Genomic DNA, 19594 nt, shown 5'->3' on the forward strand with positions numbered 1-19594 from the left:
GAGGGATCGCATTCAGATTCGATGGAGAAATCAAAAGCTTTACAGATAAGCAAAGGCTAAGAGAATTCAGCACCACCAACCAGCTCTACAACAAATGCTAAAGAAACTTCTCTAAGTGGGAAACACAAGAGAAGAAAAGGATCTACAAAAACAAACCCAAAACAATTAAGAAAATGGTGATAGGAACATACATATCGATAATTACCTTAAACGTGAATGGATTAAATGCTCCAACCAAAAGACACAGGATTGCTGAATGGATACAAAAACAAGATCCATATATATGCTGTCTACAAGAGACCCACTTCAGACCTAGGGACATATACAGACTGAAAGTGAGGGGATGGAAAAAGATATTCCATGCAAATGGAAATCAAAAGAAAGCTGGAGTAGCTATACTCATATCAGATAAAATAGACTTTAAAATAAAGAATGCTACAAGAGACAAGGAAGGACACTACATAATGATACAGGGACCAATCCAAGAAGAAGATATAACAATTATAAATATATATGCACCCAACATAGGAGCACCTCAATACCTAAGGCAACTGCTAAAAGCTATAAAAGAGGAAATCGACAGTAACACAATAACAGTGGGGGACTTTAATACCTCACTTACACCAATGGACAGATCATCCAAAATGAAAATAAAAAAGGAAACAGAAGCTTTAAATGACACAATAGACCAGATAGATTTAACTGATATTTATAGGACATTCCATCCAAAAACAGCAGATTACACTTTCTTCTCAAGTGCGCACGGAACATTCTCCAGGATAGATCACATCTTGGGTCACAAATCAGGCCACAGTAAATTTAAGAAAATTGAAATCACATCAAGCATCTTTTCTGATCACAATGTTATGAGATTAGAAATGAATTACAGGGGAAAAAAACGTAAAAAACACAAACACATGGAGGCTGAACAATACGTTACTAAATAACCAAGAGATCACTGAAGAAATCAAAAAGGAAATCAAAAAATACCTAGAGACAAATGACAATGAAAACACGACGATCCAAAACCTATGGGATGCAGCAAAAGCAGTTCTAAGAGGGAAGTTTAGAGCTATACAAGCCTACCTCAAGAAACAGGAAAAATCTCAAGTAAACAATCTAACTTTACACCTAAAGGAACTAGAGAAAGAAGAACAAACAAAACCCAAAGTTAGCAGAAGGAAAGAAATCATCAAGATCAGAGCAGAAATAAATGAAATAGAAACAAAGAAAACAACAGCAAAGATCAATAAAACTAAAAGCTGGTTCTTTGAGAAGATAAACAAAATTGACAAACCATTAGCCAGACTGATCAAGAAAAAGAGGGAGAGGACTCAAATCAATAAAATTAGAAATGAAAAAGGAGAAGTAATAACTGACACTGCAGAAATACAAAAGATCATGAGAGATAACTACAAGCAACTCTATGCCAATAAAATGGACAACCTGGAAGAAATGGACAAATTCTTAGAAAGGTATAACCTTCCAAGACTGAACCAGGAAGAAATAGAAATTATGAACAGACCAATCACGATTAATGAAATTGAAACGGTGACTGAAAATCTTCCAACAAACAAAAGCCCAGGACCAGATGGCTTCACAGGTTAATTCTATCAAACATTCAGAGAAGAGCTAACATCCATCCTTCTCAAACTCTTCCAAAAAATTGCAGAGGAAGGAACACTCCCAAACTCATTCTATGAGGCCACCATCACCCTGATACCAAAACCAGACAAAGCTACTACAGAAAAAGAAAGTTACAGACCAATATCACTGATGAATATAGATGCAAAACTCCTCAACAAAATACTAGCAAACAGACTCCAACAACACATTAAAAGGATCATACACCATGATCAAGTGGGACTTATCCCACGGATGCAAGGATGCTTCAATATACGCAAATCAATCAATGTGATACACCATATTAACAAATTGAAGAAGAAAAACCATATGATCATCTCAATAGATGCAGAAAAAGCTTTTGACAAAATTCAACACCCACTTATGATAAAAAAAAAACTCTCCAGAAAGTGGACATAGAGGGAACCTACCTCAACATAATAAAGGCCATATACGACAAACCCACAGCAAACATTCTCAATGGTGAAAAACTGAAAGCATTTCCTCTAAGATGAAGAACAAGACAAGGATATCCACTCTCACCACTATTATTCAACATAGTTTTGGAAGTCCTAGCCACTGCAATCAGAGAAGAAAAAGAAATAAAAGGAATACAGACTGGAAAAGAAGAAGTAAAACTGTCAGTGTTTGCAGATGACATGATACTATACATAGAGAATCCTAAAAGTGCCACCAGAAAACTCTAGAGCTAATCAATGAATTTGGTAAAGTTGCAAGATACAAAATTAAGGCACAGAAACCTCTTGTGTTCCTATACACTAATGAAAAATCTGAAAAATAAATTATGGAAACACTCCCATTTACCATTGCAACAAAAAGAATAAAATACCTAGGAATAAACCTACCTAGGGAAACAAAAGACCTGTATGCACAAAACTATAAGACACTGATGAAAGAAATTAAAGATGATACCAACAGATGGAAAGATATACCATGTTCTTGGATTGGAAGAATCAATACTGTGAAAATGACTCTACTACCCAAAGCAATCTACAGATTCAATGCAATCCCTATCAAATTACCAATGGCATTTTTTAAGGAGCTAGAACAAATCATCTCAAAATTTGTATGGAGACACAAAAGACACCGAATAGCCAAAGCAGTCTTGAGGGAAAAAACGGAGCTGGAGGAATCAGACTCCCTGACTTCAGACTATACTACAAAGCTACAGTAATCAAGACAATGTGGTACTGGCACAAAAACAGAAACACAGATCAATGGAACAGGATAGAAAGCCCAGAGATAAACCCACGCACCTATGGTCAACTAATCTCTGACAAAGGAGGCAAAGATATACAATGGAGAAAAGACAGTCTCTTCAATAAGTGGTGCTGGGAAAACTGGACAGCTACATGTAAAAGAATGAAATTAGAACACTCCCTAACACCATACACAAAAATAAACTCAAAATGGATTCGAGACCTAAATGTACGACCAGACACTATAAAACTCTTAGAGGAAAACATAGGAAAAACACTGACATAAATCACAGCAAGATCTTTTTTGATCCACTTCCTAGAGTGATGGAAATAAAAACAAAAATAAACAAATGGTATCTAATGAAACTCTAAAGCTTTTGCACAGCAAAGGAAACCATAAACAAGATGAAAAGACAACCCTCAGAATGGGAGAAAATATTCGCAAACAAATCAACGGACAAAGGATTAATCTCCAAAATATATAAACAGCTCATGCAGCTCAATATTAAAGAAACAAACAACCCAATCCAAAAATGGGCAGAAGACCTAAATAGACATTTCTCCAAAGGAGACATACAGATGGCCAAGAAGCACATGAAAAGCTGCTCAACATCACTAATTATTAGAGAAATGCAAATCAAAACTACAATGAGGTATCACCTCACACCAGTTAGAATGGGTATCAGCAGAAAAATCTACAAACAACAAGTGCTGGAGAGGGTGTGGAAAAAGGGAACCCTCCTGCACTGCTGGTGGGAATGTAAATTGATACAGCCACTATGGAGAACAGTATGGAGGTTCCTTAAAAAGCTAAAAATAGAATTACCATATGACCCAGCAATCCCAGTACTGGGCATATACCCAGAGAAAACCATAATTCAAAAAGACACATGCACTCCAATGTTCATTGCAGCACTGTTTACGATGGCCAGGTCACGGAAGCAACCTAAATGCCCATTGACAGACGAATGGATAAAGAAGTTGTGGTTCATATATACAATGGAATATTACTCAGCCCTAAAAAGGAACGAAATTGAGGTATTTATCAAGATGTGGATGGATCTAGAGACTGTCATACAGAGTGAAGTAAGTCAGAAAGAGAAAAACAAATATCGTATATTAACGCATGTATGTGGAACCTAGAAAAATGGTACAGATGAACCAGTTTGCAGGGCAGAAGTTGAGACACAGATGTAGAGAACAAACATATGGACACCAAGGGGGGAAAACCACGGTGGGGTGGGGATGGTGGTGTGATGAATTGGGCAATTGGGATTGACATGTATACACTGATGTGTATAAAACTGTTGACTAATAAGAACCAGCAGTATGAAAAAACAAACAAACAAAAAAACAACTAAAACTAAACTTTCTTTGGGTTATCTGTATGGAAATACGTTAATATAAATGTTTCAGACATTACATGAAATTTCTAAAAATCTTATATGTTCTGGTATAATGTTATAAGTCATAATTCTAGTTATTACTTTAAAATGTATATCTCAGAAGTAACTAAATTTCCTTGTCAATTGCATTACTATGAACTTTCATCAAATCTTTAACCGTGGTCATTTTTAAGTCTTTTGTCATTTACAGACAGTTCTGGGTGTACTCTGATGCTTTTGCAAAAATGTTCCTATAAAAGGGTTTCATCTTCAAGGAATTCATGGAAAAGACTCTGACAAGTACAGGTTTCTGGTAACTGACTACACTGCTGAACTGAATGAATAAGCATTTTCAGAACTCTAATGGAAAACTGATGAATTCATAAAAGTGCTAACAAAAGATCAAGATAAAAAAAATTAATAACATGGGACTGAGTGACCTGATGAGGATGATTATAATTTTTGTGACTTTCTGTTTGAATAAAAAAAAAATCCCACAAGGACTCAGGCAAAAAAATATACAAATCAATTTTCACTGCAAAGTAAAGGAGCTGTTACAGTGGAGGATTCCTGGACTGAATGTCAATATTATGACATAGTATGAGTGTGTTTCGTGTTTGGTAATTGCAATCATTGTTGCTTTTGTTGTGGTCATTCATTTACAATGGTTGGTGTCAGTTTATTTATCTCTTGTAAAAATAAAATACAGTGTGTGTGTGTGAGTTGCAGGGGAAAAATAAACGAAACACAGAATATCTTCACGACTTTGGAATAGGCGAACATTTCTTAAACAGGACACAAAGCATCAATCATATTTGAAAAGTCGATAAACTGGACATCATTAAAACTTAAATTATGTTATTCAAAAACTACCAATTAGAAGTATAAAAACAAAAAAAAAGAAGTAGGAAAAAAAAAGGAAAGCGTATTTTAAAAACTTGGCCTATGAAAAACCTTAAAATCTCTTACGCAGATATTAGTAAAAAGTTTAAGCCATCTGGGCAATTCACCTTAACTAATACCATTCACCAGAAACACAATTTGTATCCAACTGTTCTTTATAAACTAGTGAGTTTTGCATTATCATTCCTGTCTCATGGCTAAAATTTAAAAGCAAGCTGTAAGATCTCTGTTTGTATCTGCCTGTATTTTTATATATGTCTATGTACGTATGTAATAAATTTGTGATTTTTTTCTACCTGCAAAAAAAAAAAAAAAAGACAGTACAGTATTGGTGTAAAGGTAGACAAACATATTAATGGAAGAGAAGAGAGGATCCAGACTTCGAAGGAATTCCCCAACTAACAGCAGTTACTCATGGGACTGGGAGTAAGGATGAAAGAAGACACATATACATAACTTTCAATGACTTACTTTAAAAAGTGAGAAATAGTTCATGCTCTCCTTACCGGATGAGGCAGTGTTAACTACCACCAGCAGGTACCTGAGGGCCGCTGGCATGACCCTGGCACACAGCTGGGCCACAGCCGATGACAGTTCCTTCCATCACCCTTTTTCCTTTTTACATCACTGCAGCCATTTATTTATTATGTGCACATTAAGGTATTATTCTGATTACATTTCTCATGTGGTTTTTAATTAGAAAATGTATCCAAAAGCAGAACAGCACAGACATATACAGATTTAAAAACATAAAGAATAGGGCTTCCCTGGTGGCGCAGTGGTTGAGAGTCCGCCTGCTGATGCAGGGGACACAGGTTCGTGCCCCGGTCTGGGAAGATCCCACATGCCGCGGAGCGGCTGGGCCCGTGAGCCATGGCCGCTGAGCCTGCGCGTCCGGAGCCTGTGCTCCGCAATGGGAGAGGCCACAACAGTGAGAGGCCCGCGTACAGCAAAAAAAAAAAAAAAAAAAAAAAACATAAAGAATAAAGGGATTAATGATAAGGCAAATGTGGCCAGCAGGGTGGATGTTGGAAACCAAACAGAAACCACTATCCTACAAACTTTTCCTATAAACACAACCTTGAGTCCTCAGCACCTGGAATACTGGGTGCAGTACTGATGGCTTTAGTAGAAAAAAGATGTCATAACCTGGAGAAGGTCCAAGGAAAGGCGGCTAAAAAGATCCAGAGAACAGGGAGCCCGTCATGCGAGGAGAAACTGGAAGGATTAGGACCCTGCGGCGGGGATAAGTAAAGCTACGACTGCAGTCATTTTGAAGTATGGCCAACGCATTAAGTGGTTCAGGGAAGAACAGGATAATTATACCTTGTACACAAAATTGCACAATCCCAGCAGAAAAGACGACCCCCCACCCCAAGATATCTGGGGGCTAGTTTGGGAGAAACAGGAAATCCCACGCTACGGTAGGAAGTAAACTCGGGGCACCGACCGTAAGAAGGCCACCTGGAGAGAGCTCCGGGCAGGTGGTGAGGACAGAGCAGCGCCCCCAGGAGTGGGAGTCCTGGCGTGGGGAGGGTCGGGGGGAAGGCGGTGGCTGCCCCGCCTCGGCCAGTCTGTTTCCTCACCATCAACCTCTGATCCCCTGAGATAAGCTGAGCGAGTGTCTGCTCTCACAGTTCAAAGACTGCCAACTGAAACTGGAAATAGGAACCCATTCATGCACAAGTCACTCAAATTCAGGGCTGGGCTGTCAAAGGAGACGGAAACCACTGCCAGTCTGTGTAGCCTCACTCAAACCTCTCCAGCACCAGCATCCACTCTGGACACACTGAGGAGGTCCCAGTATTGTCACTCTCCATCTCAGTCCGCAAAGGATAATAATGACACCTCCTCCGTGTGTCCAAAACGGATGCTGACGCAGGGCGGCAGCTTAGATCATGGGACCCTGGGTATCCCTGCTGAACCCCTCCAGGGACCATCAAGGCGGCCTGGGCTCAGGCCCAAAGCATCAGGCGGCCCAGCAGAGGGATGGACCATTGCAGGACAGGCTTCGAAAGGTGGCCGGTTAAAGCTGATCTCCGGTGTCAGGCCCCCTCCGCCTCAAAGGCCAAGCCAGAAGGCGGCGCCCGTGCTGACTCACCATGGTTTCCACTCCCCAGGCAGTGGGGCCACAATGCCCTCCCGTGCCAGCCACATCAGCTCTGGTTCTTCTATGGGATCAATACCAATCTCTTTGGCAAATTCAAGAATTTCTGCAAGGAGGGGTAGGAGGGTGGGAAGGTAAGAGAGGTGGGGGTGGGAGGAGGGTGGATACAAAGAAGGAAGAATCAGTCAGTCTTGGGAGATAATAAGAGAGCTATATATTGGTTTCTGCCCCCGTTCCTGTTAATGTTTGGTCTTTGGTCCCAGTTCCTGACACAGAGTTCCTAAAGCCCTTGGAATTTCCTGAGTGACAAGAGAGTCTTCTGTCTCAATGAGGCGACTCTGGGTGGGCTCCTGGATGGGGCCTGGCCACCAGAAAGACCAAGTCATGATTAGAAGCTTGGAACTTTCAGCCTCTCCCCTCATTCTCTGGAGAGGGGCTGGAAAATGAGTTAATAAGCGATCATACGTACATGACGAAGCCTCCATAAAAATCCCTAAACTCTGGGGTTCAGAGAGCTTCTGGCACTTACACGTGCAAGGAGGGTGGCACATGCCAGCTCCACTGGGACAGAAGTTCCTGCACTTGGGACCCTCTCGGACCTTGCCCTATGTATCTCTTCATCTGGCTGTTCACCTCTACCCTTTACCATATCCTTTATGGGTCATCTCAGTGGAGGACTCTGGAAGATGACATACCTGGGGACTAGGAAAGGCAAAAAGGACCAGCCGAAATTTGGTTAGCCAAGGACTAACGTGTTCATTAATTTCACACGTATTGTTTGAGTGCCTCCTATGTGCCAGTCACCATGTGCCATGACTAAGAGAGAAAAGCCCTCTGTCCTTATGGAGCTTACATGCTGGTAGAAGAAACAGCCAGCAATGACATCAACAGATAAATAGGCAAGGAATTAAGGCTTCTGATAAATGTAATGACGGAAGTGAGTGAGGTATGAGACAGAGTTTGTCAAGGTAGAGGGGCAGTCTTTTTACAGAGGGTGGTCAGAAAACCTCTCAGAATGGGACACTTAACTAAATCCTGGAGGAAACAAAGGAGCCAGCTAGGCAGAGCACTGAGGAAAGAGGACTCAGGTAGAAGAGCAGGTTCAAAGGGCCTGTGACATGTGGCAGCCTGGCCTGTCTGGGGGCCGTCAGAAAGACCATGTGCCTAGCAGAGGGAGGGAGAGAGAGGCGCTGGGTGAGCCTGGCTGGGTGGCAGGGCCGGGTCATGCACAGCCCTGCACATCCCACTGAGCATAATGGAAGATTATACGGAAGATTATGAAAAGCAGAGCCCTGATATGATCTGCTTTACACTACAAGATCACTCTGGTGCTAAGTGGAGCACAGACTGGAGAAGGGCAAGAGTAGAAGCAGGAGGCTGATTAGGAAGCTGCTGCAAGTCCAGGAAGAGAAAATGGGGGCTCGAGCTTAGGACGTCTACGCGTGACTGAGCAGAAGAGTTTTTCATAAATAGCCTTAGAAAAAGTTAGACCCCGTTTATAATAGCAAACCAAAATGAATCAAATCTTTAAGAAATAAACTGAGCAAGAAATGTGCAAAACCAAAATGAAGAAAACTTTTAAGTCACCCCTGAAGAACAGAAAAAAGACACAAACAGAAAGGAATAGGTGTTCTTTGATAGGAGCCTCCAGGTTGACCTGGATGCATAACTTAACTGCATAGAGATGTCAATCCTCCCCAGGCTCATTCATAAATTTAACACAATTTTCTCTAAAATACCAACAGTTCCCCAATACACAGCCCTCCCCAGAAAAAGACAGGGTGTTTCTAAAGTTCATGGGGAGATAAAGCAGATAAGATAACCAAGAAAACTTTGAAAAAAGAAGAGGAATGAGGGTATTTCAGCCTTACTAGATACAACAATTTATTACTGAGCCTCAGTAGTTAAGAGCACAGTTCTGGCGTTTGAACAGACAGCCCCATGGAACAGAAGAAAAAGTAGACCCTAAAACACACAGGCGGCACTCAACCAGTGGGTGAAAGATGAGCTATGCCACGAACAGCGTGGGGACAAACCTGAGGACAACGTGAGAGCAGGGAAGCTTTTCTAACTATGAGACAAAATTCAGGGGCCATATGAGAACAGACTGATATATTTAACACAGAGATTAAAAATTTCTACACGGCACACAAACAAAAATCCTATCCTATCCTAATGTGGGATCCACGGACTCCTACAGACACAAGAGTTCTTCCCCAAAACTGGCTCGCAAACCACCTGAACTATAAGAAAATGTGTGTCCAGGTCCGCAACTCATGAGAAATTCAAAGAAATCTTCCCTGCCCCAAAAGAGCATGTGCTTCAAAGTGTAGGCCCTGGAGCTAGAATACCTAGGTGTGGATCCCAGCTGCCCCGATTAGTAAATTGTGTGACTACAGGGAAGTTACTTAACCTTCCTGTGCCTTGGTTTCCTCATCTGTAAAATGGGGATAATAATAGTATCTAACTCAAAGAGTTGCTGTGAGGGTTGAAAAGGAAACACATGCAGAGTTCCTAGTAGAGAGACTGGCACACAGTAGCACTCAATAAATTTTGTTATTATTGTTATTAATAATGTTATTATTGTTTTTTTAAAAAAACACACAGCTTTAGTTTGTTCTTAAGAAATCGGGTTTCCCCTGGCCTCAGGATATACTGTATTTCATGATATCCTCTACTATATTTTCATTTAAAGTTAATCATTGATCTGACCCAAGGTCACCAAACTTTTTCTGTAAAGGGCCAGACAGTAAATATTTTAGGTTTTGTGGGTTGTATGGTCTCTGTCACAGCTACTCAATACTCTCCTATAGCATGAAAGAAGCCATAAACAAGACATAAATAAGCATGGCTGTTATCTAATAAAACTTTAACTACAAAAGCAAGCAACAGGCCAAGTTAGGCCCGTGGGCTACAGTTTGCCAACCCCTGATCTAACCCAAATACACTGAGCAACCCTGTGCATGTACCATACTTTGCACTAGAAGAACAAAAATAAACCATAAAAATTGCCCTCAAAGAACTATTACAATACACCCAGGCCTCTTACCTTGCTCACTGGGGATGTAGGTCTCATCATAATCTTCCTCCAGAACCAGCTGGTCTCCTATGCGGATGGGTCTTCCGGCCATGATTGGTTTGGGCTCGAACAGCTAGATCCCAGAGGCCCCACCCACCCAAAGAGAAAATCAGTGCCCCAGCTTAGAAGGGGAAAAGGTGGAGCTGGGTCATGGAGCACCTGGGCCAGACCAGCCCCTGCAGGCCAACTGAGCCAGGGAGAGCGGAGGGTGGGACCAATGGCTCAGAACTCAGGCCTTATGGCCTCTGCACCCTGGAAAGTTCTTAGACACATCTCCCCCCAAAGCCCTGCTGAATACTCTAGTGGACCATAAACGATCTGGAAACCCAAATGTCTCAAGGGTTTGACTTCACACTCTACCCCCCCCCAAATAGGAGTAAGAACACATATGTGTCCCAACACATAGCCCTGTTTGCATGTCCCTGTTTACCTTGAACAATGCCCTCAGGGAGCTTACAGTCTAGCAAGGCAGCGTACACAGCTTCAACAGCAGTAGAAGGCAGAAGGGAAAAACACATCCTGCTCTGGGAGTACTAACACAGAAGTAACATACTCCCACTGCGGGGATGAAGGAAGGCTTTGTCAAGGAGCTGGGTACCGACGGCTGACAAGAATTCTGACAGCGGAGGGAGGAATCCCAGGCAGAGGGAACAGCATGTCAGGCAAGGTGGTCTGGGGAGCCGATGCCAGCGCGCATGGCAGGGGCTGGGGTGGAAGCCAGGCCTGGGTCTGGTCATGGTGATCTTAGTGGATGATGCTGAAGGGCCTCAACTCTGCCCTGCAGCAGAGAGGAGCCACTGTGGGCTTTGGTGGAAGAAAGTGACACAGAGTGGCCTTTTTTTAGGATGAGAACTTTGGCAGGAGTGGCCTGGCCGGATTGGAGAAATGAGAGACTGGCATCAGGAAAACCACTGAGGAGGCTACAGTCCCTGGGAAAGATGATGAGGGCTTAAACTAGGGCAGAAGCAGTGGGAATGGAGAAGAAGGGACAGACACAAGGGATGCTGTGATGTTAGGTTTAATAGGACCAGGAATGGGGGGAGGCGGGGGCGGAAGACTGGAAAGGAATCCAACCTGAATCCAAGATTCCTAGCTCCAGGGGTGGGGCGGTGCCACCTTCTTCAACTGACAAGCTGGCACGGTTCTAGAATTGCTCCTTCCTTTGCATCCCTACTCCTACAACGACCTCAGGACCCCAGGTCACAGCACCCCTCCCCTACAGCAGCTCCCACGCTGAAGCCCGATGACACAGGGACAAGTCACCCTGTAAAGTGGCTGCCACGGACAGCCCTTCAGAATGCCTCCCTAACCGGGCGGTGGCAGCCACACCGGTGTGACCGAAGGGAGCCTGGAGGAGCAGGTCCTGACCTCTCCTGTAGCCACCTCTTCAGACACTGTCACAGTTCCACCGGGGCAGCAAGCAGGACACAGCCCTCATAGCAGAGGAAGTGAGCAGAAAGACCTCATCGGGACTTCCCTGGCGGTCCAGTGGTTAAGACTCCACACTTCCAACACAGGGGGCATGGGTTCGATCCCTGGTCCGGGAACTAAGATCCCACGTGCCTTGGGGCAAGGCAAAAAAAAAAAAGACCTCATCGTCAAAAAGAAGGTTGGGATGCAGCCTGTAATGAGTGCTCTGAAAACGGCAAGATCTGGTGACTCTGAATCTGTTCCAAGATCCCTGGAGAGGGGCCCCTGATAAATGCAAAGGATCTCTGAGGGACCATTCCCGTGGCCCTCTCTGCACTCTGGCAGCTGACAGATGAGCAAGGGAGGTGTCTTGCCTTAGGGCTCACAAAAGATGGTTCCCTTTGTCAGTCACTGGACCCAAAGGAGCCAGGCTCTGCACCCTCTCATTCCCACCACGACACCTCCAAGCAGCACCTTTGTGCCTCAGGAAGAAAGGCTAAAGAAACATTCTTCCCTGCAATACTTAAGCCTAAGTGGGAATCTTCTCCCTCCCCTAAGAACCTGCAACACCTGCGGACATAATGCTTGAGCCTCCACACATACAGTCAGAGATGACGAGGGCCAGACGCGGAAAAAGCGAAGCAGAAAAGGACCAAGAACCAGCGCAGGAGACGTGGCCACAGCCTGGAGGTTTAAGGAGCCCTCGGAATCTTTCATCCTCTGAGTTAGGGAGGAGAGGGAAAGAAAAAGGGAGAGGATCTCTGGGGAGGTAGGAAGCGCATTTTGGTGGAAGAACATCAGGCTGTACGTTATTCAATTCAACAGGCAGTGACCTATACAAGGCATTGTACCAACCATCTCAGAGAATTCGAGAAATTCTGCATTTGAAAAATGTTACCTATCCCTAGATACATCCCATCTCCAGAAAGCAGGGGGCAGGTAAAATCTCTGTCCTCCCGGCAAAATGCCTAATTAGCTATTTACTAAACTGTCTATGTTTAACTATTTAAAGGTCAGGAAGAATGTGGAAAGTCTAAATTCCTGGATTACTCAAATGTCAAACAAACCTTCTGCCAGAAAAAAATTAAAATACGGTGGGCTATAGTCTACCTTCTTTCCTTGCCTGGCTTCAGGAAAGATATAGGCAAGGACAGGGTCAAAAGGGCAGGAATTGCAGGAGTAAGGAAGGTGGTGGAAGAGAAACCACATTTGTTCAATGGCTACTAGAGATCATTTACTCATTCGAGAAGTATTTATTTGCTGCTGGGCGCTAGAGATGCAATGGTGATTAAAAACAGATTCAGCTGCTACTCCCCAGGAGCTAGTCTAGTGAGGGAGGGAGCCAAACCAATCAGTCACAGATAAGTGTATAATTTTAAATGAGGTAAGAGCTCTGAAGGAAAAGAGCCTGACTTGGACGAAGCCTGTGCCGAGAAGTGAAGAATGAGGAGGTATTCACCAGACAAAAAGAGGAGGAAAAGATGTTCTAACAAAAGCAGCAGCACATGCAAAGGCCCTTCAACGGCTAAGAGCACTAAGCAAGAAGAAGCATAGTCGGAGATGATGCTGGGCAGGTGGGTGGAAGCCGGGCCATGTGGAGAACTTGGCTTTTATAATAAGAGAGCTGGAAATCAGGAAAGGGTTTTTCCAGATACATATTTTGAAAAGATTACTCAGGCAGTCCCTGGAAATACAGACAGGAATGGAGGCCAGATTGGAAAAGAAGAAAATCAGAGTGGCTGCAGAGAGACTAGGTAGGAAACCACGAGCCAATCTAGATGAGAGGTGATGATAACCTGGGTGAGCGGGGGTAAGATGAGACATCTAAGAAAGCAGCCCTGAGATCAGCTTCAGGAAACACACGGCACACGTCCTAACATTTCCCTCTAAGCCTGAGACCGTGAGGGGCATCACTGGCAATCTTGGCACCCTAGACACGGCTTCAGAACCGTCAACGTGGTACTCCATGCAGCACTTACCGATAGATCAGATGAAACCTGATGAGATGTGCTTGCCACCAGGCCTGACCCTCACTGTGAGCCACGGAGTCGTGGGGAAGGATCACCCAACTGTCCTCATCCATCTCCTGCCAATCCCAGAATCTAGCAAAAAAGGAAAGGCTTGTACACCTTCTCCAGGAAGCCCTCCCTGGCCAACCTCGGCCTCTCCTGTCTACTTATAACTACCTCGGTACAAAGGACACAGTTTTCCTTTGTTCATAGGCATATTTTTCTCAGTATTACCTTTTTTATGGGAATGTGTTCCACCTCTCCTGTTAAGCCACAGGCTTCTGAGGGTCATGCCTCTGCCTCCTTCTGCATTTACCAACCAAGCCTAAAATAAGCTAAGTAAACGTAGGAACTTGGTCACTGCTCTAAACCACTAATATACAGCCAAAGAATCTCAAACGCAAAAAAAGCCCATAAGAGCTCTAGTCCAACTGCCCTTCCCTTGCCAAATATTTCCTCTCTATGCTTTAAGTGCCAGACAGCATAGTGGCTGAAGCACCAGTTTGGGGGCCAGAAACACCTGAATTAAATCCCATCTTTCTCATTTACCAGCTGTATGAACTTAAGCAAGGTACTTCACCTCTCTAAGCCTCGATAACCTCATGTGCGTAATTCAAACAATCATGATAATCTACATCAAAAGGTTGTTTGAAGATGAACTGAGATAACATATACCTGTACAGTGCCTAGCACAGTCCCTGGTACACAAAACATGTTAAATAAATGTAACAATATTACTGATATTACTGCCAACTCCACAGTTAGATCATTCTTAACTATGGAAAGGTCTTTCTCTTAGTGAGCCAAAAATCTATGTCTAAGAAACTTCCTCCCATTTGCCCCATTCCACCCTCCGGACCCAAAAAGGGCACCCAAGGCACCACTACTCCAAGCCAGGTTTTCCCAGCTCCCTTCCCTTCAATACATGCCACTGGTTCCCAGTCCCTCGACATTATGGTTACCTTACTGTGAATGTGGTCTAATTTGACAGGCACAGCCAAAAAGTTTTGCACACCTGCGTACTCACAGAGCATACACACGTATATGCATACTTAGGGTTCCCTGCATATTTATTTCTTCCACCCTGCTTGAACAATTATAAAGAAAGTTCACCACCAGAAAAGAAAAGATTTACTGGAGAAGGCATTGAGGAGAACGTGGAAGACATTAGAGTTGATTATGCAGTGGTAATGAGCACAGGTTTGGGAACATTCTTGGCTTTGAATCCCAGCTCTGCCACTTACCAGCTGGGCAAGTTGCCTCAGTTTCCTCATCTATAAAATGGGGATAATAACAATGTCTATCTAAAAGGGTTGTGAGGATTAAATGACTCAGTACATGTAAAATACTCAAAACACAGTAAGACCTCAATAAATGTTAGTTGTTATTATTACCATTCACTTATTTAAAGGGCTTAGTCTACGTTGTTCTAGAGGACAAAGCTAGTACCAGGGAATATGAGTTAAGGCCATTCAGACATCCAATAACCACTTACTGAACACCTACCATGGGTCAGGCACTGTGCTGTCACAGCCACAAACCTGATAACGCTCCAGCTCAACCTAGTTGTGAAGCCAAATATGTAAATACATGATTATATAGTGTGTTAAGTGCATTAAGGGAAGTATCAGAAAATACGACAGGACACAAAGGAAGGGCAATTAACCCTACTTTGGAAGATCAGGAAAAGCACTGCAGAGTAGAGGACCATGGAGATGGCTCTTGAAGGATAAGCAGGAGCTCACCAGGATAAAGGAGTAAGGTTATTTAAGGCAGAAGACACAGCTTACACAAAGGCAAAGAGGCAGAAGAGAGTATACGGTAGGTGCAGAGAATTAATGACAACAAAAGCTTATATTCACTGAACACTTCCTATGTTCCAAGAACTGTACTATATATACATCATCACACCTCATCCTCTCTGCTAAGTAGAAACTATTATCCCCATTTTTCAAAAGAGAAAACTGAGGCTCAGCAAGTTTTCAGAAAGTTTTTTAAACTTGCCCAAGGTTTCACAGCTAGTAAATGGCACAGCAGAACGTGCATGCACCCACATCTATCTGACTCCAAAGCCCTGAGCTCTTAACCACTCTGACGTGACCAGCGCACGAGGGACAATGGCAAGAGAGAGATCTACAATGGAAGGCAAGGAGCACATAATAAAAGGCTTGGGAGGACTGAGGCTGTATCCTGACATGATGAGCAACCATCACAAGATTTCACAAAGGAGACTGGCCTCATCAGCTCTGTCGTTTAGAAAGATGATTCTGACAGCTGTGTAAGAACTAATTGGAGGAGGGCAAGAAAAGACGCGCAGGGACCAGTTAGAAAGGTATCCTGAAAACACAGGCAAGAAATTATGAACTAGGGACTTCCCTGGCGGTCCAGTGGTTAAGACTCTGTGCTTCCAATGAAGTGGGCACTGGTTCGATCCCCGGTTGGGGAACTAAGATCCCCATGGTGGCCAAAAAAAAAAAAAAAAAGCAAGAAATTATGAACTAAGTCAGTGGCTGTGAGAATGGAAAGGAAGGGCCAGATTCCAGGTGTATTATGAGGCAAAAGAACAGTACTTGATGTCTGCAGCAAGTAAGGGAGAGGCAGGACGATCAGAGCACTTAAAGCAGTATATTGTGAGTATCAGTTCACTTCTATGCCTTGCCCGATAGCCCCACCTAGCATACTGCCTAGATACAGGGAATGGCCAACAAATGTTGCTGCATGTATTATAATAGATGAATGAATTCCAAGTGCAGACATGGCTGACTGAGTGAATGGGTGAAGTCCTTCACTGAGACAGGAACTACAAAGGAGGAACAGATCTGGGGGACCGGGAAGGATGGGGCGACATTCAGTTGGGATGATCAGTAAGCAAGTCGGAGCTCAAGACTCAAGAAAAGAGGTCTGGCGGGAGCCACAGTTTGGGGAGTAACCGTTAAATAGATGGTAACTGAAACTCTGGGTGAAGCCGCTCAGAGATGGAGTGTAGTGAACAGGAAGTAAGGGCTTGCAAAGGCTGATGAAGGGGGCTGGGTTAGGAAACCCCAGAGAGAGAGGAGTCGTGGAAGGCAAGTGAGGAGCGCGGTTCCACAAGGAGAAGGTAGATTTTTGAATCAATGCAAGGAAAGGAAAAAATGAAAACAAAAAACTTACTAACTTCCTCAGCTGGCCAGAAGACAGCAAAATGATGGGCCAGCCCCGACTCGAACATGGGGGGGAAGCTTCCCCACGAGAGAAATGTTCAAGCAGGGTTCAGAAGACCGGCCGTACACACTAAATCCGAACAGGACAAATAAACGAGCGCCCCTGCCAGCTCACACTCGTGGCCCAGTGCCCGCTCTCACTGCCCCGCCAGCACTCCAGCCCAGGCCCTTCCGCCACTCAGATTTTGGATAGAGGCGCACTGATCTGGCCGCTCCATCTTCACCTCTTCCTTCAGTTCCCGCCCACGCTCATGCACATCCCGCTCGGTGGCACACGAGCGTGCCTCGACTTTCCCGCTTCCCTCCCTTCCTAGCCACCCAACCCTCCCTCCAGGGGGTTCTCACCTGTCCCCCACCCCGGGAGGCCCGGGGCGCTAGCTCCCGGCTCTGCGAAGCTTCCCCAGCACCAACCGGGCTCCCAGCTTCCAGGGACGCCGGGGTGTTGCCCTGCAGCGGCCAATAACCACTTCCGGAAAGGGTAAGAACCTAGCAACTGAGAGTCCCGCCTCTACTCAGAGTCAAAAGGTCGCCGAATGAGAGCCCTGTCATCGGATTGGTTAAAGTTCCCGTCGGATCACGGAGGCGATGTGTACGTTTCCCGTTGCATGATGGGAGAGGTAGTCCAGTATAGTTGATGGGGCTCCGCAAGGGGTTAAAAGAGAGAGAGAATTTAGCTCTGAGGGGAATTTCTTCCCGGGCAGGAAAGGATCATTCAGAGTATCGACAGTAACGTGACTTACCTAAGGCAATCTTTTGGTCATCGTTTTTAGTAGCGTGATTAACATCAGGTGAATAATATACTGATGCTCAATAATCAACCCACCGAGGCTTTAATAAACAAAAGAAAGACTCCCAGTTACTATGACTAAATCAGTTAGTACCCGCTTAGGAGTTAAGAGACCACTGTCATCTTTTTTACCGGAGGGCAGGGCTCAGGCAAGAAGGGTATAATAATATCTGTCATAACTATTTCTTTTTGAAATTTATTTATTTATTCACTTTTGGGCTGCACTAGTTCTTCGCAGCTGCACGCGGTCCTTCTCTAGTCGCTGAGCGCGGGAGGCCACTCTTTTTTGCGGTGCGCGGGCTTCTCATTGCGGTGGCTTCTCTCGTTGTGGAGCACGAGCTCTAGGCGCGCAGGCTTCAGTGGTTGTGGCTCGCAGGCTGTAGAGCGTAGGCTCGGTAGTTGTGGCGCACGGGCTTAGTTGCTCTGCGGCGTGTGGGATCTTCCCGGACGAGGGCTCGAACCCGTGCTCCCTGCATTGACAGGCGGATTCATAACCACTGCGCCGCCACCAGGGAAGCCCTGTCATAACTCTTTCCAACAGTCTATTTAAGAAGGAAAAAAATGAGTGTGTAGCCCCTCCACAAACCCTGCCTGGCAGAAGGGTTACTACTAATATAATTTAAAAGGCTTTAGTTTTGTTTGCACGAGGGCAAATCTTCCTTTCTCTTACACGTCCTCAACCTCCAGAAGTTAAGAGCGGCAAAGACAGCTCTGGCCATTAAATTAATGGGAAAACTGGGTAGCAGAAAAGTGAAGAAAGTTAGTCGTTTGGCGAGGAGGATAGAGCCCTGGAGCAGCTCCTGGCAAGGCTCCATGGTGGGGACGCGTCTGGCTCCTGCTAAGTCCTGAAACTAGTCCCAGCACCACTCAGGGCCTGATCCCAGGATGAGGAACTCAGACTGCTGTTCCCGTGGATCCCAAAGCAGACATCCAGAAGATATTCCTCATGTTTAACGTCAAGTCTTTTCTGTGGCAGTTCTGCCTGTACTTCCTTTTTTCTGCCTGCAGATGACAAATCATTGCTCCCCCTTCCTCTCCACACACCTTAAAACTCTCACAGAGGAGCCAAAGGAGCAGACTGGGAAGGACACTGAGAGCTCACCAGTTCATCCACCACAGACCTTGCACAAAATCAGGGCTCGTAAAACCATTTGCAGATTTTGTCCCCCTGTCTGAAAACTTGCAATCAACCTGGTTGACATTAATTGCCATCAAAATTCTTACCTTTTGTTCCTTAGGTCCCTTGCTCTCTAATGTGGAGAGCTAATAAAATAAGGGTTACTATGGGATTAATGAGGTTACTCCACACAGATAAGCAATTTGCATTTTATCAGGTTTCCCTATAGACTTGTACTTAGAAATGCAAACTAATTTTTAAATGCCCTTAGGCAAACATAATTAAGAAAGCAAGTCTTTGGGGGAAAATAACAAAAATGACACACCAGTTGATATGCCAGTAATATACCCAATGAGTGAGGAGGAGAAACTGAGAATTTCACACATTGTAGATTATCTTTTGCCATCAGGAATGAGCATTTAGGGGTGATTTTGTAAAGATGGGGGAGGAAAAAACCAAATCAGTCTCAATTATGCCCTACCCCCAGGTCAGAAATTTTACTGTTATAACTTTTTCTTCTCTTTTCATCCTGTTTACTTGTAAAATACAGAAAACCATCCACATAATAAGAAAGACAAACACTCAATCCTACCATTGTTTTCAAAAGATGTGAAATGTTCTTTCTACACCTTCAATTCACCTTATTTAAAATTGCAAACTGGGAGGACATCCCTGGTGGCGCAGTGGTTAAGAATCTGCCTGCCAATGCAGGGGACACGGATTTGAGCCCTGGTCCGGGAAGATCCCACATGCC

At 44.3% G+C, this 19594-nt stretch overlaps 1 protein-coding gene across 1 annotated transcript in view; it reads right to left on the bottom strand.

Moving 5' to 3' along the window:
* CEP164 (centrosomal protein 164) overlaps positions 1-10369 on the bottom strand; it is a 68585-nt gene extending 58216 nt beyond the window's left edge. The window contains exons 1-2 of the mRNA XM_065881671.1: positions 10288-10369; positions 7233-7344 (exon numbers count right to left, since the gene is read on the bottom strand). Of these exons, the coding sequence (XP_065737743.1) occupies positions 7233-7344; positions 10288-10369 (194 nt within the window). The remainder of the gene's footprint in view (positions 1-7232; positions 7345-10287) is intronic.
* Between the last annotated feature and the right edge of the window lie 9225 nt (positions 10370-19594).

Source organism: Phocoena phocoena, chromosome 8 (genome assembly GCF_963924675.1).
Source record: "Phocoena phocoena chromosome 8, mPhoPho1.1, whole genome shotgun sequence".
Lineage (NCBI taxonomy): Eukaryota > Metazoa > Chordata > Mammalia > Artiodactyla > Phocoenidae > Phocoena > Phocoena phocoena.